Consider the following 24,192-nt stretch of genomic DNA (forward strand, 5'->3'; position numbering starts at 1 on the left):
TTTCTTTTGCTCATGTCATAGATATTGCAGATCCGGTCCCCAGACCACAGGATGCTGTGGCTCAGTTGCTTCTGAAGTTTAGGTCTCATCTGCTTGTATACTACTTTTAGAAGCCATAGTCCCAGGCTGTGACTGATGCCAGGTTATTTCAGCTTCCTTTGTAAGTAGTGAAGCTCAACGCCCGGCATAGTTTCAAGCAGTGAGCCCATATTCAGCACTCCTATCTTGGATGGTCAGAAACTAACAGAAACTAACACACCACAGTGGTAAATCTGTGTTTACCACTCTGGAATTGAGCTTCCGGTTTTCTCTGCTTTTTTCTGGACCCAAAGTCCCAAAGGTCCACAGCTTCAGCCTCTTTACCATCATGTGTTTTGTGTTCGTGCTCTCATCCATGAAGATGTTCATCTTGTCTTTTAGCATGACTGTACCTTTAATTCTCACCTTTGTATTTTCTCTTTCATTACTATGTGTTTGGAGAACACAGAACCCTGAAATATGAACACATAGAACCATCTTGACTGGAAACCTGTTCCACTCAAGACTGTATGAAATTATCTCATTGATTCATTCTTCTGTTTTAAGTGTGTTTCTCCTACTAAAAGGAAAGATCCTTTTCAGGTGCTTTAGAGACCTTTCTAGTCTTATTCATTATTGAATCTTCAGTTGTCAGATTCTTGTTAATGAAAAGTGAAATGAATGAATGAGTAGACACTCAGTATTAGCTCCCTTCCCCTCTTTTCCTGTGACACAGGCTTGTTTGGCCTTCTGCTCAGAATGCTTTGTTTAGTGTTCTGCCACAGTTCCTATGAGGGAGGGTTGAAATTATTTCTTGGCCTTCTGTTCCCAGCCCTTTTCCCCAACCAACTAGGTATTGGATTTACAAGATTTCCTAGCAGCTCAGAAAAGTACATAAAATTAAAATTAAAATTTCACTATTTCTTAATTGCATAATAGTCCACAGATTGAAAATACATAGGTTATTTTCAAAGGTATGACATTAAGTCAAAATGATTTTAAAATCTGTGATCAGTTTATTTGCTCCTGATGGCTTTTAAAGAAGAGAATAGACTTGAATAATCTTATATGCTTTAGAGGGTAACAAAGATATAAAATATCACCTAGTGGTTTTTTTTTTTTAATCAGTCTTTAAACTCTCATTATTATTGTTTTTTCTTACTTTAGAAGAACCCACCGTAATTGGCTTATATCATTTCACGTCTTATATCTGTGAGCAGAAAATGGTACCCTTATCTCAAAAGAAGTTTAAAGCTAGATTTTCCTTTTTCAAAGCATTACTATATCAGGACACTATTCCATCATCCTACTGACAAGCATTACTGTTATTACTGTCATGAACATTTGATGCAATCTAGTGTGTCCTCTTCAGTAATCCGCTTTTGTAGCATAAGACAAAACCTACCAAGTTGAGTAGTAAATCTAATTGTTGCCAAATGTACTGCATCTACATTAAAATTTTCATGTTTTTAATACAGAATGAGAAAGAAATGGTATCGTTGATTGCTTAGGAAAAATGAGGAGTGCTTAAAAAAATCTTTTAAAAACTTTAAATGGAAACTTCTTTAACTATTTTCTTTCTACAAATGTGAAAATGATCTAAAAGCCGTAAATAAAATTCTTAACAGAATAGGGCTTTCAAAAGCAGAATAGTACTTGCCTCTGGTACCATCAAAACTAAGGAAAGCCTTTAAATTTATGACACTTGGATGAGTTTTCTCTCTGTGTACTGTCCAGAATTTTTATTATTAAATTTGCTAATTAATAAGACTATTTGTAGCTTTTCACCAGCTCAAAAGACCTTCCTCTTTTCTTGCTTGAGGAGATTCAACAATGAGGTTATGATTTTTTTGGTCTCAGTTGTTTCCATAGCAACAGTTAGGGATGCTATAAATTGGTTCACACAAAAGTAAATCTGACCGAAGCCTTCAGTGTAGTTGTGCATTACTAAATCGCTAGTGACAGAAGATAACTGTTTACGTCTTACTGCCTCTGTTTATTATTTGTTAGGTGAAGAGTAAACAGTTTTTATCCTTGGATCTATTAGCATATCATTTATTATATTTGCAAAAATTTGAACTCATCAAAGCTGTTAGAGAAATGGAAATTATACTTATTCTAATTATGTTAATTCACCATCCTTTTGCCGCTTTTCTGCATCATTGCTTTGTGCTTAAAAGCCCTTTGTTTTCATGTTTGGGCTTTTATTCTTTTTAAGTTAGAAAATACTTGTTGAAAAAAGTTTAAACAATATAAAAGGGTAAAGAGTGAAAAACAAAGTTTCTTCTTACTTCTCTATACTCTTTCAGTTCCCTTCCTCAGAGGCAATCATTACAAAGTTTTTTATGAATTTTGGGGGGGAAATTTTCTGTGTCCATACATTTTTTTTTTTTTTTTTTTTTTTTTTTTTGCGATACGCGGGCCTCTCACTGTTGTGGCCCCTCCCGTTGCGGAGCACAGGCTTCGGACGTGCAGGCTCAGCGGCCATGGCTCACGGGCCCAGCCGCTCCGCGGCATGTGGGATCCTCCCAGACCGGGACACGAACCCGCGTCCCCTGCATCGGCAGGCAGACTCTCAACCACTGCGCCACCAGGGAAGCCCGTCCATACATTTTTTACCTAAATGGATTCATTCAAGATATACTGCTCATTCATTCAAGATATACATATTTTTAACTAAATAATATATCTTCATCTTTCTCTATAATAAATGCAATTATTCGATGTAAATTGTTCCAAAATACGCTTTTTTCACTAAACTATATATTATGGACATATTTCTATATTAGTACATATAGATTGCTGTATTCTTTTTTCATTATCACCATTATTATTAATTTTTCAAAAAAGATTTAAACACAAGGAGGGAAAGAACAGGGGACTAATTCACACACTTAATAGAAGTCTCAATAATTAACCTTCTGTTCACAAATATTACAACTTTCCTAAGGTAGCTACTAGACACATGTGACTATTTAAATTTAAATTAATAAAATTAAATGAAAACTTTAGTTTCTTAGGCACACTAGCCACGTTTCAAATGCTCAACAGTCACATATGGCTGGAGGCTACCATGTTGGGTGGTGCAGACTAGAACATTTCTAGTATTGAAGAAAACTCTGTTGGACAGTGAGGGTACCACCCTTGGTGCTTTAAGGCCTGGAGGTAGAGAACTTGCAGAGACAGAGGCCAAGATGTCAAGGGTATGTGGTTTTCCTTTAAAATTGTAAGGGATTTCCAATGCAGCATCAAAAAATGGACATTTAAAAAAATCTCTTTATCAACAGTAAACATAAAAATTAGTTCTTATCACAACTTCAAATAGAATGCATAGCTGCCAAGAATTTTTCTTTTTCTTTTCTTTTCTTTTTACATCATGAAATGATTACCACAATTAAGTTTAGTAAACATCCATCATTTCATATAGATACAAAATAAAAGAAAAAGAAAAAAATGTTTTTCCTTGTGATGAGAATTCTTAGGATTTACTTTCTTAACAACTTTCATATATAATATACAGCAGTGTTAATTATATTTATCATGTTATACATTACATCCCTAGTACTTATTTATCTTGTGCTGTATTCTTTTTTTTTTTTTTTGAGGTACGCGGGCCTCTCACTGTTGTGGCCTCTCCCGTTGTGGAGCACAGGCTCCGGACGCGCAGGCTCAGCGGCCATGGCCCACGGGCCCAGCCACTCCGCGGCATGTGGGCTCCTCCCAGACCGGGGCACGAACCCGTGTCCCCTGCATCGGCAGGCGGACTCTCAACCACTGTGCCACCAGGGAAGCCCTGTGCTGTATTCTTGATGTATAAATGAATCTTAATTTATTTAACCAATCCCTGTTGGTAATCATCTTGGGATTTTTTATGTTTTTGTCTCTTAAAAGCAATGTTGCGATAACAACCTTATACATACGTTTTTATGATGCTGTCCCAGAAGTGGAATTGCTGAAAGGTCATGTTTATTTTTAGTTTTGAAAAGTACTGCCAAATTGTCCTCCCAAAAGTTGTACCAATTTATATTCGCCAAATGTGTATCCCCTCACCTTTGCAAATACTATTATCATATTTTTACCTCTTTGTCAGTCTGAGGTAGAAAAATTTTGTTTTAATTTGTTTTATCTTAATTGTATATAAGATTGAACTACTTTTCATGTGTTTACTGGGCATTTGGGTTTCTTTTTATTTATTATCTCTATTCGTGTCCTTTGTTCATTTTCCTCTTTGGTTTCTCACCTTTTTCTTTATCAGTTTCTAGAGCTATTTGTTAAATATTTAGCCTATTATCTGGTCCTTTATTCATTTTTAGTTTTTCTGTTTGATTTTTCACTTTATTTATGGGCTTTTTTTTTTTTTTGCCTTTGTAAAGGAAAAACACATTATTCCTCCTGTTTCTTCTTTACTGTCATACTGCTACCACATTTCATTTCTAACACCAGAGACATGGGTTTTCCACATCTCAAGCAATTTTCTGACACCAGCTGGGTGTCCTACAATTTAATTTATTTCTGACACTGTCTACCTGGAGACAGTGTCAGATCCCACAGGTTAAGGGCTCAGTCCACAAGACGTCCCTCTCCCCACCTCTGTTTCAGATACCAGTTGCAAGTCCCAGGTTGTCACCTGTACTTCTGGCTGACCACTGTAAATCAGTGTTCCAATGACCCCTTCCTTAGGTTCGATCATTTGCTAGAACAGCTTACAGTGCTCAGGGAAACATTTACATTTACTGGTTTATTATATAAAAAAGGATATGATAAAGGACACAGATGAACAGACAGATGAAGAAATACATAGGGTGAGATCCAAAAATGCATCCAAAATGGTTTTGAGTTCAGGAACTTCTGTGCCTGTGGAGTTGGGGTGTACCAACCTCCTGGCATGTAGATGTGTTCACCAACCCAGAAGTTCTTTGTACCCTGTAGTCTGGGGACTTTTTATGGAGACTTCATAATGTAGGCATGATTGATCATTAACTCAATCTCCAACCCCTCTCCCTTCTTGGAGGGTGAGGGTTAGGGGCTGAAAGTTTCACGTTTCTAATCATGGCTTGATCTTTCTTGTGACCAGTCCCCATCTTGAAGCTGTCCAGGAGCCCACCAAGAGTCACCTCATTAGAACAAAAGACATTCCTATCACCCAGGAAATTCCAAGGGATTTAGGAGCTCTGTGTCAGGAACCAGGGTCAAAGACCAAATGTTAGAACAAAAGATGCTTCTAGTACTCTTACCATTTAGGATATTATAAGCATTTTAGGAGTTCTGTGCCAGGAACCACGGACAAAGACCAAATATATATTTCTTACTATGATCACAATATCACAGCCTTATAGAAATCTAATTTTAATGTAGTCAAATGTGCCTTTTTTTTTAACAGCTTCTAGATATTAAGTCATTTCTAAAAAGACTTCCTCTAGTCTAAGACTTTATAAAATGTCACCTTGGCTTTTTATTTTAACAGACTATTATTTAGATCAGTTTTAGGTTCAGCAAAATTGAGAGGAAGGTACAAAGATTTCCCTATATACCCCCATCCCCACCCCACACCCCACTATCAGTATCCCTCATCAGAGTGGTACATTTGTTATCATCAGTGAACCTAAATTAACACTTCAATATCACCCAAAGACCATAGTTTACATTAGGGTTCACTCCTGGTGTTGTATAGTCTAAAGATTTTGACAAATGTATAATGTTATGTATCTGCCATTATTATATAGAGAATAGTTTCATTGCACCACCTATTCACTCTTTCCTCCCCACTAACCCCTGGCAACCAATTATTCTTTTACACTCTCCATAATTTTACCTTTTCCAGGAAGTCATATACTTGGAATTATACAGTGTGAAGTCTTTTCAAATTGACTTCTTTTGCTTAGTAATATGCATTTAAGATTCCTCCATGTCTTTTCATGACTTGATAGCTCATTTCTTTTTAGTGCTGAATAACATGCCATTGTTTCGATATACCACAGTTTATTAATCCATTCACCTACTGAAGGACACCTTGCTTGCTTCCAACCTTTGGCAATTATGAATAAAGCTACTATAAACAATGATGTGTAGGTTTTTGTGTGGACATAAATTTTTAACTCCTTTGGGTATATACCAAGGAGCGCAGTTGCTGAGCTGTGTGGTAATAGTATGTTTATTTTTGTAAGAAACTATCCCAGTCTTTTTATGGTTTGATTTTAAAAAATGTATTTAAATGCTACCTATCAAGAATTTGTTTTGATAGATGGAGAGTGTTAGAGATCCACTTAAAAAAATTTTTTTTCAGTTGGTTGTTCCAGGTCTTAGTTGTGGCACATGGGCTTCTTAGCTGTGGCATGTGAACTCTTAGTTGTGGCATGCCTGTGGGATCTAGTTCCCTGACCAGGGATCAAACCCAGTCTCCCTGCATTGGGAGCATGGAGCCTTATCCACTATGCCACCAGGGAAGTCCCTAGAGATCCACTTTTAAAATTTTATTTTTACAAATGATAATCCGTTGTCTCAACATCATTTGTTGAATAATCTATCTTTTCCCCATTGATTTGAAATGTGGCTTCAATCACATAATAAATTCCCATTTATATTTGGCCCCATTCCTGGATTTTCCATTTGTTTATATTAAAGAAGTAACATGTAAAGATAAACCATAACATTAAAAAAGAAAGAAATAGAGAAAAAGAAAGAAAAGAAAGAAGGAAGGTAGGGGACAGAAGGAATAAGGTGGAGAGGGGAAATAGAAGCTAGATTTCTTTGATTATACCTTGTTTTTAGATTTGTCATTGGAACCCTGCAAATATTTTGCACAATTATAAGACAAAAGTAAACTAAAGAAAATAATCCCTAAAAATGTAAAATGAAATTTACCTTTCATTCAGTTGGTATTTTTATTCTGAGATGTTGGTACTTTTTATCTGAGATTATGTGCGTATAATGTGGCGTGAATCAAATAATAATCATGTGGTTCTTTATTTGCTTCATCTTTGGTGCCCTTGACACATGGGATTCTGAGTATCAGAGAAAGAAGACAGGGATGTAGCAAGAAGAGATTGCCGGAACCCAATAGATCAGAATTGAATTGGGTGAATTTTACCTTAAAATTTTTTTGGTAATTGAAAAACTTCTAAATTATCCATAGGTCAAAGAGGAAGCTCAGAGGAAATTTTAAAATACATAGAGCTAAATGAGAAGGCAACACAACATATCAAAATATATGAGACACAGCTAAAGTAGAGGTGAGAAGGAAGTTTATAGCCCTAAATGCTTAAATTAGAAAAGAGGAATATAATTTTAAAAAAAGAAAAAGTCTAAAATCAATAATCTAAGTTCCTTCTTCAAAAAATCTAAGAAAAGCAAAATAAACCTATAGGAAACAGAAGAAAGGAAATAGTAAAGAGCAGAAATCAATGAAATTGAGAACAGGAAAGCTGTTAACAGAGAAAATGAATGATACAGAAAGCCAGTTCTTTGAAAAATATGTAATTGATGAACCTGTAGTAACACTGACAAAGATAAAGAGAAAAGATCCAAATCACCAATATCAGGATGGAATGGGATATCACTGCAGTTCTTATAGCCATAAAAGGACAATAAAGTATTACTACCAATTTTATGCTCATAAAATTGACAACTTAGAAGAAATAGAACAATTTCTAAGAAAGTACAAACTACTAAAACTCAAACAAGATGAACCACAACCTGCAGCTGTTACAAAAATTGAATTTATAAGTGTCCTGAAAAAAAAATCTCTGGACCCAGATGGTTTTACTGGAGAATTATACCAAACTTTTTTTTTTTTTTTTTTGGTCACACTGTGAGACTTGTGGGATCTTAGTTCCCTGACCAGGGATTGAACCCATGCCCCCTGCAGTGGAAGCTCAGAGTCCTAACCACTGGACTGCCAGGGAATTCCCTACCAAACTTTTACATCCAGAAAATAGGAGGGAACCCTTCCCAATTCATTTTATGAGGCGAGTAGTACCCTGATACCAACACCAGACAAACACAATATGAGGGGCTTCCCTGGTGGCGTAGTGGTTGAGAATCTGCCTGCCAATGCAGGGGACACGGTTTCGAGCCCTGGTCTGGGAAGATCCCACATGCCGCAGAGCAGCTAGGCCCGTGAGCCACAGTTACTGAGCCTGCACGTCTGGAGCCTGTGCTCCGCAACAAGAGAGGCCGCGACAGTGAGAGGCCTGCGGACTGTGATGAAGAGTGGCCCCCACTTGCCACAACTAGAGAAAGCCCTTGCACAGAAACGAAGACCCAACACAGCCATAAATAAATAAATAAATAAATTTTAAAAATATATGAAAAAAGAAAATACAGACTATTATCTCTCATGAAATTATACAGAAATCCTCAAAAAGACTTATCCTGTTGAATCCAACATTGTATAAAAAGAATTATATACCATGACCAACTGGGATTTGATCTAGGTATGGAAGGCTGGTTCAACATTTGAAAATCAGTCAATGTAATTCATCATATCTACAGATTAAAGAAGAAAAAATCATAGGATTATGTCAAGTGATGCAGAAAAGCATTTGACATAATTCAACACCCATTTAAGATAAAAACTCTTAGCAAATTATAAATAGAAGGGAATTTCCTTAAATTGATCAAGATCATCTATACAAAACCTACAGCTAGTATAATGGAACAGGACTCTATGGTCTATGCCCCCCATGTCCTCAGCCTGCCTTTTGTCTGTAGAAAAGCTTTAGCCAAAGAATAAGTTTAATCAGAGAAGTGAGAAAATGCAGAAACAAAGGAAAACAGTCAAAGAAGACCAAGTAATAATAGTTTAGTCATCGAGCATAGTCAAGGACCTTTAGCTCCTTCTCAAGGGCTATAGATAATATTCTGAGCCGTATCCTGTGAAGTGTCTTACAGGTACTGAAACCCCCACCAGGTGGAAGAGGTTAACTACATGATGACCAGACTGTAGCCATGACATAAGCTGGTACAACTCCGAGAATTGGCCCCAAGGAAATGGGAACAAACTGATCCTGGAACTGAAGATTAACTGTACTTAAAACAATCAAGATGACACTGGTCAGACCACCAGTGACCAATTTCAAGATGACCGTCAGAGCTGACTGTGCTGTTTCTGCATGTACCCCCCTCCCTAAGCCTATAAAAGCTCATGCTCACTGATTGTCAGTGGGGGGGAGTCGGCCTTTGGACAGATGTCCACCCTCCCCTCCCCAGTTGCTGGCATCCAAAATAAAGCAAACTGTCCTTTCCACCAGTATGGCCTCTTTATTGGCTTTTGAGCAGCAGCCGGACCCCACTTTCGGTTACACTGACATCATAAATAAGGGTGAATACTTTCCCTCTAAGATAAGGAACAAGGCAAGGACTCTTATTCAACATAGTATAGGAAGTTCTAGCCACTGTAATAAGGCAAGAAAAAGAAAGGAAAAGCATGCAAAATTTAAAGGAAGAAATAAAACTGTCCTTATTTACAGGTGACATGATTGTTTGCATAGAAAATCTCAAGAAAATGATACAACAAACCTCATAGAACCAGTAAGTGAATTCAGCAAGGTTGTAGGATATAAGATCAACATACATAAATCAATTGCATTTTTATATACTAACAGTGAACATATACTAACAGTAACTGAAATAAGACATATGCCATTTATAATCACTTCCCTGGAATGAAGTCCTTAGGTATAATTATAACAAAACCTGTACAGGATCAGTATACTGAAAATTATAAAATACTGATGAAAGAAATTAAAACCACCCAATTAAACACCTACCATGTTCATGGATTGGAAGACTCCACAAAGTAAAGATATCATAATAAAACTGCCCCTAATTACTCTATAGGTTTGATGCACTTCCTATTAAAATTTCAGCAAAGTTTTTGTAGACATAGATAATAAGCTTATTCTAAAATTTGTATGGAGGGACTTCTCTGGCGGTCCAGTGGTTAAGACTCTGTGCTTCCAATGCAGGGGGCATGGGTTTGATCCCTGGTTGGGAACTAAGATCCCACATGCTGCACAGCATGGCCAAAAGATTTTTTTAAATAAATAAATAAATAAAATCTGTATGTAAAGGCACAGGCCCTAGAATAGCTTAAACCATCTTGGAAAAAAAAAAAAAGTGGGAGTAATCACTCTGCCTGATATTAAAGCCTACTGCATAGCTGCTGTAATCAAGGGAGTGTGGTATTGATAGAGAGACACTTAGGTCAGTAGAACAGAATTGAGAACCAAGAAATAGACCCACACAAATATAGCCAACTGATTTTTGACAAAGTGCAAAAGAAATTCAAAGGAGAAGGATAACTTTTTCATCAAATGATATTGGAGCAGCTGGACATTCATAGGCAAAACCGTGAACCTCAACTTAAACCTTATACAGAAATTCACTCCAAATGGATCACAGATTTTAATGTAAAAAGAGAAGCTATAAAACTTTAAGAAAAATATTTGAGAAAAGTCTTGGGGTCTAGGGCTGGCCAAAAGCACGATCCGTAAAAGAAAACAAAAATGATATCAGACCTCATCACAATTTGAAAAATTTTGCTCTGTGAAAGACTCTGTTAAGAGGATGTAAAGGCAAACCACAAACTGGGAGAAAACATTTGCAAACCACATAACCAGCAAAGAACTAATACCTGGAGTATATAAAGAAGTCTCAAGACCCAACAGTTAAAAAACAAACAATCCAATTAGAAAATGGGCAAATGATATAAACAGTCATTTCAGCAAATACAGGTAACAGATAAACAGATGGAAAGATCAACATCATTAGCCTTTAGGAATATATAATTTTGAAATATGAAATATCAAAGTAGCTAAAATAAAAAACAGTGACAACACCAAATGCTGGTGATCATGCAGAGATACTGGATCACTCATGTATCACTGGTGGGAATGTAAAATTGTACAGCTACTCTGGAAAACAGTTTGACAGTTTCTTATAAAACTAAATATGTAGCTACCATAAGACCCAGCATTTTCACTGTTAGGCATTTATCTCAGAGATATGAAAACTTATTTTCATACACTGTACACTGTGTTCACAGCAGCTTTATTATAGCACAATTCTGGAAACAATCTAGATGGCCTATAACAGGTTAAACCAACTGTGATACATCTATACCATGGATACTACTTGACAAAGAAAAGGAACAAGTTATTGATACATGCAACAACTTGGATGAATCTCCGGGAATTATGCCAGGTGAAAAAAGCCAATCCCAAAAGGTTACATCCTGTATGATTCCATTTATGTAACATTCTTCAAATGTCGAAATTACAGAAATGAAGAATAAATTAGTAGTTGTGGGGAGCAGAGCATGGTAATAAAAAGGCGTCAGGAAGGAGCCTTATGGTGATAGAAATGTTCTGTATTTCGATCATATCAATGTCAATATCCTAGATATGATATTGTACTATAATTTTGCAAGATGTTGCCTTTAAGGGAAACTGGATAAAGGATACACAGGATCTCTCTGTATTATTTCTTACAACTGGATATGAATCTACAATGACTTCAGAATAAAAGCTGAATTATGAAAAGTGGCAAATCACTTGGAAAGTGGTTTGACAGTTTCTAATGAAGTTAAAAATAAACCTATCCTATGACCTAGTCATCCTACTCCTGTGTAAATATCCAGGATTAATGAGTGCATTTGTCCACAAAAAGATTTGTGCAAGAATATTCATAGTAGCTTTATTCATAATAGCTGAAATATGGAAACACCCCAAATGTCCATATGCAGGAGAATGGATAAACAAATTGAGATATTTTCATGCAATGGAATACTTCTTACAGAAAAACAAACTACCAATACACACAAAATATGGATGAATCTCACAAATATTATGTTAAGCAGTGGGAATCAGATACAAAAGAATAAATAGGGTATGATTACATTTGTATGAAGTTCAAAAACAGGCAAACTTATTGATGGTGATAGAAGGTAGAATACTGTTTACTGGTGGCGGGGGTGTGGTATCAACTGGAAAGGCGCTTGAGGGAACTTTCTGGAGTCAAGGAAATGTGGTTATGTAAATATACACATAATGCTAAAAGTTACTGAGCTTTACACTTAAGGTTTTGCATTTACTATATGTTAATTATACCTCAATAAAGTACGGCAAAAAAATTATCCCCCATTCGTGGGGGAAGAAAGGTCAACCCATTCATGGGGGAAGAAAGACAGGTCAACCAGTCCCACTGTGTAGACTTTGTTGGATCCGTTTCCAGACTAGCTGTAGAAAAACCTGTTTATGATACTTAGGTTAAATTGAAAATCTGAACAGTTTATAATTGATGACATTAAGGAATTATTGTAAAGTTTACAGGTGTAAAATAATTATTATTGTTAAAGAGTTCTTATCATTTAGAGATACATGTTGAAATAAGTGATATATCTAAGATTTGCTTTAAAATAAAACACAAGAGTGGTAAATATAACAAGACTGGCTGTGAGTTGATTGTTGTTTAACCTACATGATTGGATTATTGTCTACTTTTTACTCCATGATAAAAAGTTTAAAATTTTAAATATGGATAAAAGATACACACAGGTAGCTTTGTTATTACCAATAAAACAGAATAATTGGCCTCTGAGATAGTACGTTCTAAGGATGCTCAAGGAGTGGTAGGGAAAGTTAATGCCCCAAACAAAATCATTGCTTGTCTACACTAGGTGTCTTTAGCAAGGAGTGAGAATCTTTTTTTATACTTGGAAGGTATAGTTTTTTATTATTTATTTATTTCAGTTGAAGTATAGTTGATTTACAATATTATGTTAATTTCAGGTGTTCAGCATAGTGGTTCAGTATTTTTACAGATACACTCCATTAAAAGTTATTACAAGATAATGACTGTAATTCCCTGTCCTATACAATATATCCTTGTTGTTTATTTTATACATGGTAGTTTGTAGCTCTTAATCCCATACCCCTAATTTGCCCCTCCCCCTTGGTAACCACTAGTTTGTTTTCTATATATATGTCTGTTTCTGTTTTGAATATATGTTCATTTGCATTATTTTTTAGACTCCATATATAAGTGATTTCACTAAGCATAATATTCTCTAGGTCCATCCATGTTGCTGCAAAGGGAGTGGGGATTCTTAAGGGCAGAATACCACCCAACACTAAGTGGACACCCACGTGTAGATAACTTACGTGCAAGTTCTTTCGGTCAAAATGTATTTACAACGATGTTAGCACATAGAGGCACATTGTACCTCTATAAATTGTCCATTCGTTGTAGCATATTGAAGCAGTGGGGTTAATTTTTTTTCTACTTTCATGTGTGTTCTCTTGTTTTCCATAAGGACCTGATGTTATTTTATGAGGATGATCCAAAGCCAGTTTTGCCGACAATTCCTACTTCCATTATCTCGTCAACTACATGGTTGTCAGAAGGGCAAACAGATGTCTGTAACCTCTGGGATGCAGGTAAATTAGGTAAAGAATAACATTTTTACTCAGAAACATGAATAAGAAACACTGGACAGGAATTGTTTTTCATCAGATTTTATTTTGTTAAATTTAGCAACAGTGGCTTTAATTTAACTTTGGTCATGAGGGACTGGGTTAGCACGGATAAATTCAACCCACACAGGATCCTGTAACCTTATTTTACCATTTGTTTCAATGTTTTTTTCTCTTTCATTGTTTTATTTCAAAAATTATTAACTACAAACCTTAAATCTTTTATAAATTTTTTTAAAGCAGAAAATTTCATTTTAGTTCCTTCTCTTGTTTGTATTCATCTTCTCTTTGATGAAGAGTTTAAATTATGATATTTTTCAGAAGCAAGCATTAGATGAAAATATGAAAAAGCATGATGCATGGTATACCACAAATTGGTTAATCATCTCTTGAGTAATTAACATTAGAGAGTGGCACAGTATAAAATTATCCAGAACTGGCCTCCAATAAATAACGCTATCAAATTCCAACTGGGCTCTACTGCTGCTCAGGATCTGATTGATCCACTGTCGAGCCACTCCATCCCATCTATTCTCCATGAACTCTCAGTTTTCAATACATTCTTCCTCTTGATTTTCTCAGAAAATAGGATGAAAGATCTGCCAAGATGAGAACAAAACGTTCTCAGTAGCTTTTATTCCCTTGTATATCTTTGCTTTTATATCCATCCAGGCATCCTTTTCCTTTCCACAGAGTTGGCTCCTTACGTTCTGAGTTACATCTTCTCCCTCATCTTTGGACCATGCACCTCAATTTTCCCCTTATATAGCACCCTGATATCCAAAATATTAAAACTGAAGTTTATTAGTATAGGTTTATATTACGAGTTCCTATGTATATAGTTCATGTATATGTATATAGTTCATGGCTTTCTTATAAAGCCAGTTGTGAGAATGATGAGGATATTTTAATAGACCCAAAAACAAGAAATTGTGGGTTATGGTGATATCTGTAGTACAAGGTTGGCATTATTCACATGAATAATTGGTTATAAGTGGTTACAATTTTTTAGACAGCTTACCTTGTATTCTTAGAATACACTTTATGTAAACTGATCCAGATCCAGAAGTTTGAAAGAAGAACAGTAAGGAAAATGTTTTTGTATTTTAATATCTCCTAACATTTCCACCCCCTAATATTTTTGAACAGACTTTATTTTTTAGAGCAGTTTTAGGTTCACAGCAAAATTGAAGGAAGGTACTAAGATTTCCCCATATAACCCTTGTCCCCAAACGAGCACAGCTTCCCCACTATCAGCATCCCGCACCAGAGTGGTACATTTGCTGCAATCAGTGAACCTACTTTAACACTTTTTTTAATCACCCAAAGACCATACTTTTCATTTTGGTTCATTCTCAGTGGAGTACATTTTATGGGTTTTGACAAATGTATAAGACATGTATCTACCATTATAGTATTGTACAGAGTATTTCTTTGCTCTAAAAATCCTCTGTGTTCTGCCTATTCATTCCTCCCTCCCCTCTAACCCCTGGAAACCACTGATATTTTAACTGTCTTCATAGTTTTGCCTTTTCCAGAAAGTCATATAGTTAGAATCATGCCGTATGTAACCTTTTCAGATTGGCTTCTTTCACTTAGTAATGTGCATTTAAGGTACCTCCTTGTCTTTTCATGGCTTAATAGCTCATTTCTTTTTAGTGCTGAATAAGATATACTAGAGTATTTATCTATTCACCTACTGAAGAGCATCTTGGTTGTGTCCAAGTTTTGGCAATTATAAATAAAGCTGCTGTAACTATCCTCGTGCAGGTTTTTGTGTTACATGTTTCTCTCTGCCAGCATTTTAATACAAGTGAATTTGAGTATAAATGAGCATCAGAGGCAACCCTTAAGAGGAAGAAGGTCACAAAACATGTCACTTGAGGAATGATTCCACCATTTTACTTGTTTAGGACTCATCTTAATTAGAGGAGGTTTTCCTACTTTTGAGTCTTTCTTTTTTCTGGTCTTTCCTTCACACTGATCTCAGAGATATCTTGCAAATGTAGATCTTAGCATTTCATTTTCCAGCTTAAAAACTTTCAACAATTCTCCACTGCCCATAAGTCTATTTTTTTATACTGTCATGTAAGACTTTTCATAGTCTGGTCCCAGCCCACCTTTTTTGGCCTCATCACCCAATACTGCCAGTATTCACAATACTTTATGACATTCTATTACTTTCTCTTTAGAATGTCTTTGTTCCAGTTACTTCAGCTGTGTAACACATTGCTCTAAAACTTTTATGGCACAAAATAACCATTTATTCCGCTCATGGATTCTCTGGGTCAAGAATTAGGACAGGGCACAGTGGGGATGACTCGTCTCTGTTCTGTGACATTATGTCTGGGCTTCATCCCGAGAACACAAATGCTGGGGACAGGAATCATCTGAAGTCTCATTCACTTATGTGTCTGGTAGTTGATGCTTTGCTGTGTCAGCTGGGGCCCTCAGTTTCTCTCCACATGCACCTCTTTATGTAAATCTCTCCACGTGGGTTAGTTTGGGCTTCCTCATAGCATGGTGGCTGAGTTCCAAGGTTGAACATCCTGTGAAAGAAAGGACGAGGCAGGAGCTGAGTAATCTCAAAGTCATTCTGTGAACTTCCTCCCCATTCAGTCTATCAAGGCAATAGAAAAGACTTGCCAAAGTTCAAAGGGAGGGTACGTAGATGCCTACCCCTCCATGGACAACTGTCAATGGCATATTGAAAGAAAAGCATATGGGATGGGATGTGTATTAGCACGGTCATCTTTGGAATATACAGTCTGCCACAATTCTCCATCAAATAATGTTTAACAAAATCCTATTCAAACAGCAAGGCCCAGCTTCTTTCTCAAGATTATTTTGGCTATTCAGCATCTTTTGTGTCTTCAAACAAATTTTAAAATATTTTGTTCTAGTTCTGTGAAAAATGCCATCAGTAATTTGTTAGGGATTGCATTGAATCTGTAGATTGCCTTGGGTAGTATGGTCATTTTAACAATATTGACTCTTCCAATCCAAGAACACAGTATATCTTTCCATTTGTTTGTGTCATCTTCAGTTTCTTTCATTAGTGTCTTATAGTTTTCGGAGTACAGGTGTTTTGCCTCCTTAAGTAGGTTTATTCCTAGGTATTTTATTCTTTTTGATGCAATAGTAAATGGAATTGTTTCCTTAATTTCTCTTTCTGATATTTCAGAAAGTGTATAATTAGTGTATATTATTAGTGTATAGAAATGCAACAGATTTCTGTATGTTAATTTTGTATCCAGCAACTTTACTGAATTCATTGATGAGCTCTAGTAATTTTCTGGTAGCAGAAGTTCTCAGTTTTAATGAGGTAGAATTTTATTCTTTATAGTTTGTACTTTTTTGTATCTTGTGATTTTTTAAAATTCTTATCTCAAGATCATAAGATATTTATATGTAGGCTAAAATTTTTATAGTTTTGCTTTCCACAACTCTTAACGCAGCTGGAGTTGGGTTTTGTGTATGATTGAAGCAAGAGTTCATTTTTACTTCTAGATGGATAACCAGCTGTCCCAGCATCATTTATTGAAAAGTCTGCCCTTTCCCCTGATGAACTGAAATATACCATCTATAGCCTAAAGCAAGTTTACACATGTGCATGGATTTGCTTCTGGGCCCTCTATTCTGTTCCATAAGTTATTTGGTTATCCCTGCACCAACAGATAGTTTTAATTACTCTACCTTTGTAATAATTCTTGATGACTTTTCACTTATTAGTGTTTTGTCTTTTTTGACCCTTTGCTTTCCCACAAAAAACTTGTCAAGTTCCTCAAAAAAAACCTGTTAGAGTTTTTATTGGCACTACCAATCTTTAAGTCAATTTGGAGAAGTGACCTCTTTACGATATCAAATTATTCTGTTTATTTAAGTCTTCTGCAATGTATTATATTTTATAGTTTTTTTCCCATACAACTCTTATATAGCTTTTGTTAAATTTAGTCCTCGGTACTTTATATATTTTTTGTTGCTACTGTAAAATATATAATTTTATAAACTATTTTCTAGCAGTTTGTTGACTGTGAAAATGAGTGGAACTAATTTTTGTATATTGATTTTATAACCAGTAACCTTGCTTAACTAACTCTTATCAATTTTCCTAATTTATTTGTAGATTTGTCTAGATTTCTAATGTTGAAAATCATATCATCTGTGAATGATGGCAGATTTGTTTCACATTTGTAAAACCATACTTTGTATTTTGTTTTCTTACCTTGCCATGCTAGGCAGAACCACTCAGGCAGTGCTGAACAGAAAGTGTGATTGTGGCCTTCCTAGATTTGGTCTGAATCTTAAAGAGAATGATTTCAACATTTGCCATTAAGACGGGTTTACTGTATGTTTTCTGCAGATCTCAATTTATAACTTGTTAACGGTTTTATCATGAATACATCAATATGTTGAATTTTATCCATTTTTAATATTTATATTGATGGTTATAGGTTTTTCTCCCTTAAGGTGTTAATTTTGTAAGTTAGTTGATTTCCAAATATTAAAACAACCTTGAATTTCTGGAATAAACTCAATTTGGTGATGATATATTATCTTTTATATATATTGCTGGGTTTGATTTGCTAATGTTATATTTAGGAGTTTTGCATCTGTATCTACAAGTGAAATTAACCAGGACTGTCTTTTCTCATATTTTCTTTGTTACGTTTTGATACTGAGATGTTGCCAGACTCATAAAAAGATTTGGAAAGTGTTTGCTCTTTTTTTATACTCTGGAATAGTTTGTGTAGGGTTGTTTGTGAGATGATGTGAAAGTAGATAAGGTATTCTGTATGTTCACTAATGGTGCTGGCAGAAGGGCTGCAGGCAGGGAAGACAAATCTGCACCCGGAATATGTGTGTCTCCTTATGAAGACAAAGTACTACTCCCTTTATAATGGAGGGGTCCAATATAATCAACCTGACACCAGGTAATTAATTTGCTGTTTTCCCTGGGAAATGGTGCCATGCTAGGGATGTAGCATTAACCTCTACTCTTAGCAGGTTGGGCATTTCGGAAGTTGTGGTAGCCAGGTCACCTCAGAAGTTGTGGTAGCCCCTGCATAGTCTCCACCCCTGCCACACTGCAAAAGCCCATTGTATAACCACTAGAGTGACTAAGGAAAGAGGATGGTTGACATCCATTAAACAGAGCATCTTGCCCATCTGATTTTGAGAACCTCTTCTGCAGTGAAATGTCTTCTGGCAACCCTTTATATGGGACATGAACATCTTCACACAGTGTGCACATACATCCTGAAGGTTCATCCACATATCTCTTTGTCACCAGTGTTCCAATCTTATTCTTTCCAAGTCCCTGATAGCACCCATCAGCCATGAATTGCATCTTGCCTTCCATGTGAAGTGTGCGTCTGTTTGCAATTCTGTCTACTAGGAAGATTTTCCTACCGTCTTTTAGGGCACTTCTGAGTGAGGCTCTGATTTAGCAGTTAACCACTTCTGGCTAGTGCCAGCATTCCTTGCAGATATACCTGTAAACCAGTCCTATACTTTTTCTCTTAACTGACAGTTCTCCATGGAGCTATAGGTGTAAGTTGAAGGGGAAGCAGTAAAAGAATGGGAACAGGTTCCATGGAATCTGAGACATCTGCTTGAATAGTTTACATGGGCCTTCTGGCTTGGTCTGGTCTCATCTATTCCGTTTGATTTTACAATAGAATGCTGCTGTGTGTTCTGTGGACCAGATAACACCCATTACATGATGGGCACATAGTCATTTGGTGTCCTGTGGTGTAGGCAAAAGAAGACATGGCTTTACTCCAAAGCCCTAGAGGTCAGCTTTGTGATTTTCCTATTGGGGCTCATGAGAGACTCTGCTTAACATCTTTCTCTGCCTTGGGCACTAGCACTGGTTCTAGATTATAAGGTCCACCTGGCAGGGCAGCTTATACAGTGGCCTGGGCCTGTTGCAGAACCTTTTCTTGCTTTGATCCCCACTAAAAAATGGCAGGAAATGGTCAGAGCCTCACACCCAAATATGGTATGCGTTGCCTCCAAAATTCCAAGACACCCATGTTACTGTGTTTTTTTTTCTTTGTGTTGGACAGTTCGAGGGGAAACAGCTTATCTCTCATTTCCAAGGGGGTATCCTGACACACTCCAGACCATTGAATACTCTAAAAACTCCACAGATGTGGCAGCCCTAGAACTTTCCTAGGGTTTATCTCCCACCTTCTGCATGCATGTAGCACCAAGAGGGTGTTACTTCCTGCTTAATAAGTCCAGTTAGCATTGTGTCATCAATGTAATGGACCAGTGTGATGTTCTATGGGATATCAAGAAAATCCAGGTCTGTCTGGTCTCTGTTAAAAGACACTGTGAGGCAAGACAGTAAAGGTTTACTGTGTCCCTGCCACACGAAGCCTGATTCTAATTATCTTTATTGATAGAGATTTTTAAAGGAACATATCTAGACCAATAACTGGACATTAGATGCCAGGGGCTGTGTTGATTTGCTCTAGTAAAGATACCACAGCTGGAATTGCAGCTGTTACTGGCATCACCACCTGATTATATTTGCAATAATCTCTGGTCATTCTCCACAAACCATCTGGCTCTTCAGAAAAACAAGAATCACCACCCCTACAACTTTCAAGTCTTTGATGGTAGCGCTAATGTCTGCAGTTTCCCCAAAAATATTTTTTGGAGTGAGGAGGTGTAATTAATTCTAGGGGTTTCTACCTAGTCCTTCTAAACGTAATAACCTGAACTCCATGGGTTGTGGAACTAATGTGGGGATTCTGCCAGTTACTAAGTGTTATCTATTCCCATTATACATTCTGAGACCATGGAAATAACTAGAGGTAGGTCTGTGGTTTTACTGGACCCATTGTGACTTGGAGCCTAGGCAGAGACTTCACGTGCCACCTGATTTCCATAAATCCCCACTTAGTAGAGGATAATGGCATTGTTGGATCTCCAGAGATTAGTGTCAGTTAAGAGCCAGTATCTAACAAGAAAATTCTGTGTATTTCCCTTTCCAAGGACAGTCATTGTTGTAAATGGCTTCAGGTCCTCTAGGGAAGGCTTAGGGGAAGATTTACCATATATACCTGTGGTGGGCATTTCAGGATTCTTTCTCAAAGGGATCTGACCTTCCCCTCAATCAGGAGGTTCTGGCTCTGTGAACTGGCTTCAGTTTCGGAATTGAGTAAGAGGCCGTGACTCCTCCCGTGATGACACTAATTAGGTTTTCCACCTATGTATATCAAGCAACACTTAGTAGGCTGCCCACCTATTCTGTATCCATCTTGTGATTCGTTAACCATTACTATACATCCCTGAAAGTAAAAAACATCAAACAAACAAAAAACTGATGTCATTGCATCCCTGTGTCTACTATGGTTGTCGTGCCTAGCTTGTCTCTACGAGTTAAGCGGTAGCATCTGGCTATTACCACTCCAGGACGCCATTATTCCCACTGAGATCAGAGAACCCAATCCCACTGCATCATCCCTATGGTCATCTCTAGCCCACAGATGACAAGCACTACAGGCTCTTCAATAATGCTTGTGCCCCATCACAATACATTTTTTAGCGCGTTGGTGAAGAGCGTATATTCCAAGGCAATTAGAAGGTATCTGAGCATGTTGTACGTAATAATAGGATCGTTCCAATGGTCCCATCTCCTGGAGCCTTTAAACTTCCTTTTACAGCATGCCAAGGAAGTGCCTTTTTTCTGAAGGCCACTTCTGAGTCCCACACACATGGTGTTCTCTCACTCACTCTCTGGCTCTCACTGTCACTCTTTTCAGGTCCTGCTGAAATGTTACAGCCTAGGGAGGCTTTCCTGAACACAGTATTAAAAATTGGCACTTCATCACTTCCACTGGCGCTCCCTCTCTCTCTTCCCTGCTTTATTTTCCCTGTAACACTTATCTGATGTGCTATATTACTTATGTGTCTATTTGATTTAGTATTACTTATGTATCTATTTGATTTAGTAAGAGGATCGTTCGATCCAGGGGTTCTGCAGACCACCCACAGGTACCACAGTGACTCTGCCATTACCTTAGCTCTGACTTTGAGCTCTGCTCTTTGCCACTTCTAGGTGTGTATGATGCTGTTCAAGCAGTTGCTCATGAGTTGGGTGCATTACATTAATGGCTTCCATTTTGAGGGCAGTTGCTATATGCTTTCACATTTCCCTGAAAGTATCTTTCTATCAGTCATCAGAGCATTGCAAAGCATGTTTTTAATTAGAGAACTGACTACAGAAATTTGAGAGGTTATCAACATAGTAACTGTGTATTATATGGTTGGTGAAGAAATCCAATTAAAATCTTTTCTTAAATTTAATTCTTCCCACTTTTTTACTTCAAAAATATGGAAAACATGATTTGTGTGTGAAAAACAGACATAAATGAAACGATTAAATGGGTTTTTCTTGAAATAAATAGGGCAAAGCCACAATCATTTGCAGAAGTCAGTTAAATAATTAAAAGACTAGAAGGATGGTAACTACTTTTAAAGATGCCACCTTTTATTTGCCATGCAGTAGCCAACTTTTTTCATCATTTTGATGATTAAAAGAGACACTGACTTTTGAATTAATTATGCATTTTAGGTCAAGAAGCCATCCCACCTAAATCTTTTTCTATGTTACTAATGAGTGTGTGTATTATAAAAAAATATGGTATAACCCTTAGACATTTCAAATTAGGAGAATCAAGTTTAATGTAAACTAAGGTGACAAGTTCTTCATCAAATGACTGTGACATCTCAGGTGTATAAGTCCCAATTTGACTTTATTTGAGTGAAACAAATGGCTATATATCTGTTTCCAAGAGTGAGCAAATTATGCATCCTACAGCTATTTACTGAATACCTACTATGTGCCAGGCACTGTGCTAACTGCTGGATATCCAGTGATGACAAGATCCCTGCCTTTATGTAGGATGGGGTAAGAGGAAGCTGGGCAGGTTTAAAGAACTGAAATAAATTTAGTAGGGCCTTAGGATTAAGTGGATGATAGGAGAGGTGCCAGATGAAACCAGAGAGATAAGCAGAGTCTTATCAGTAAAGGTGACCATATAATTTTTTTGTCCAAACCAGGATACTTTTGAGAGTGAAAGGAGGCACAACTAATAATTGTGCCAGAATAATAGATGTAAATCCAGAGCTTCCTGGGCAAGGTGGTCTTGCTATGGTCTGAATGTTTGTGTCCATCCCCAGTCATATGTTGAAAACCTAATGTCCAAGTTGATGGTATTAGGAGTGTTAACCTAAAGCAGTAAAACAGCCGGTTATTTTATTGGCAAAGCAAGTTAGTCAAGAAAGCAAAGAATTGCAATTTGGACATGCAACTATGGCAAGCCATATGCAACTCTAGTAAAGCAAAGCAGAGGAAACTCTTTTATAGAGGGGAAGGGGAAGTTGGGAGGGACTGTTAAAAACAAAAAGTCCATTGGAGGAAACTGGAAGTTCAAAGTGTAGTGGCTTTTCATTGGCTGAGTTGTGACAGTCTCTCACTGGCTGAGCTGCTGCCAGGCAAGGAGAAATTCTTTCTTCCTCCTGCTGGCTCTAGTAAGTAGTGTCACTTCCTGCGGAAGATTCAAGGTACGTTTCTTCCTGTTGGGATCTGTGCTGATGTTGAGTGGTATGTGCCTGAGGGCTCTTCCTTCTGGTCTCCCGACTTTATTTTAGTCGTTTCCTCTAAAACAACTTTGGCCTTTGGGAGGTAATTATGTCACGAGGATGGAGGTGAATGGAATTGTTGATCTTATACAATACAAAAGACCTCACAGAGCTCCCCAGCCCCTTCCACCGGCTGAGTACACAGTGAGAAGTCAGCAGCCTGTTACCCAGGAAGAGCACCTTCACCAGAACCTGACTATGCTGGCACCTTGATCTCAGACTTCAGCCTCCAGAACCGTGAGAAAGAAATTGCTGTTGTTTATAATCTCCCCAGTCTGTGATACTTTGTTACAGCAGCCCTAACAGACTAAGACAGGCATGTGTGCCCAGTCTCCTTATAAGCCATGCTGAGGAGTTTCACTTGTGTCTGGAGAACGATGGGGAGCCTTTGAAGTGTTCTAAGCAAGGACATGATATAACCAGATCCTTGCTTTAGGAAGACGACTGCGGATGCGGTGTAAAGAAAGGATTGGAGGAGGGCAAGTTAGGAAGAGTAGTCAGGGGTCAAAACAGAACTAGAGACTAAGAACATTTCTAAAATGCAACTCTGATCTGGTCAGAGTGCTGAGGAGCTCCCCTTAGGATGAAGTCTAACGCCTTAGCCTGGCAGATAAGCTCCTTCTGGCATTGGCCTCTGCTCTCCTCTCCAGTCTACCTTTCACCTCCTTCCTCCTCCATCACGCGCAGTGGTTAGCTATGGATGCTGAACCACTTGCCGTAAAGGCCGTGTTCTCTCACACTTTGCATATGCTCATTCCTCTGTTCTCCATTCCTATTCATTTGAATCCTTAGGGTTCAGCTAAGATGTGGCTTCTCCCAGGAAGCCTTTTCTGACGTGCTGGAGGCAGGGTTATTGCTCCTCATCCGGGATCTCATGGCACTCTGCGTGTGCTCCGGATCTGCGCTGATTCTGCTGTATTGTCACTACCTGTTATTTCCTCTGTCATCAAACCAACTAGACTATGATTTTTTTTTTTGAGAGAGAAGGTCTGTGTCTTGTTCATCATTGTGTGCTCTGCCTCTAATCCAGTGCTTAGTCCAT

At 37.4% G+C, this 24,192-nt stretch overlaps 1 protein-coding gene across 1 annotated transcript in view; it reads left to right on the forward strand.

Annotated features, from left to right (window-relative positions):
• Positions 1-24,192, forward strand: part of ENTHD1 (ENTH domain containing 1) — a 98,485-nt gene that overhangs the window by 42,740 nt on the left and 31,553 nt on the right. Inside the window, exon 4 of the mRNA XM_065888031.1 lies at positions 13,331-13,454. Coding sequence (XP_065744103.1) covers positions 13,331-13,454 — 124 coding nt within the window. The remainder of the gene's footprint in view (positions 1-13,330; positions 13,455-24,192) is intronic.

This window comes from Phocoena phocoena, chromosome 11 (assembly GCF_963924675.1).
Source record: "Phocoena phocoena chromosome 11, mPhoPho1.1, whole genome shotgun sequence".
Lineage (NCBI taxonomy): Eukaryota > Metazoa > Chordata > Mammalia > Artiodactyla > Phocoenidae > Phocoena > Phocoena phocoena.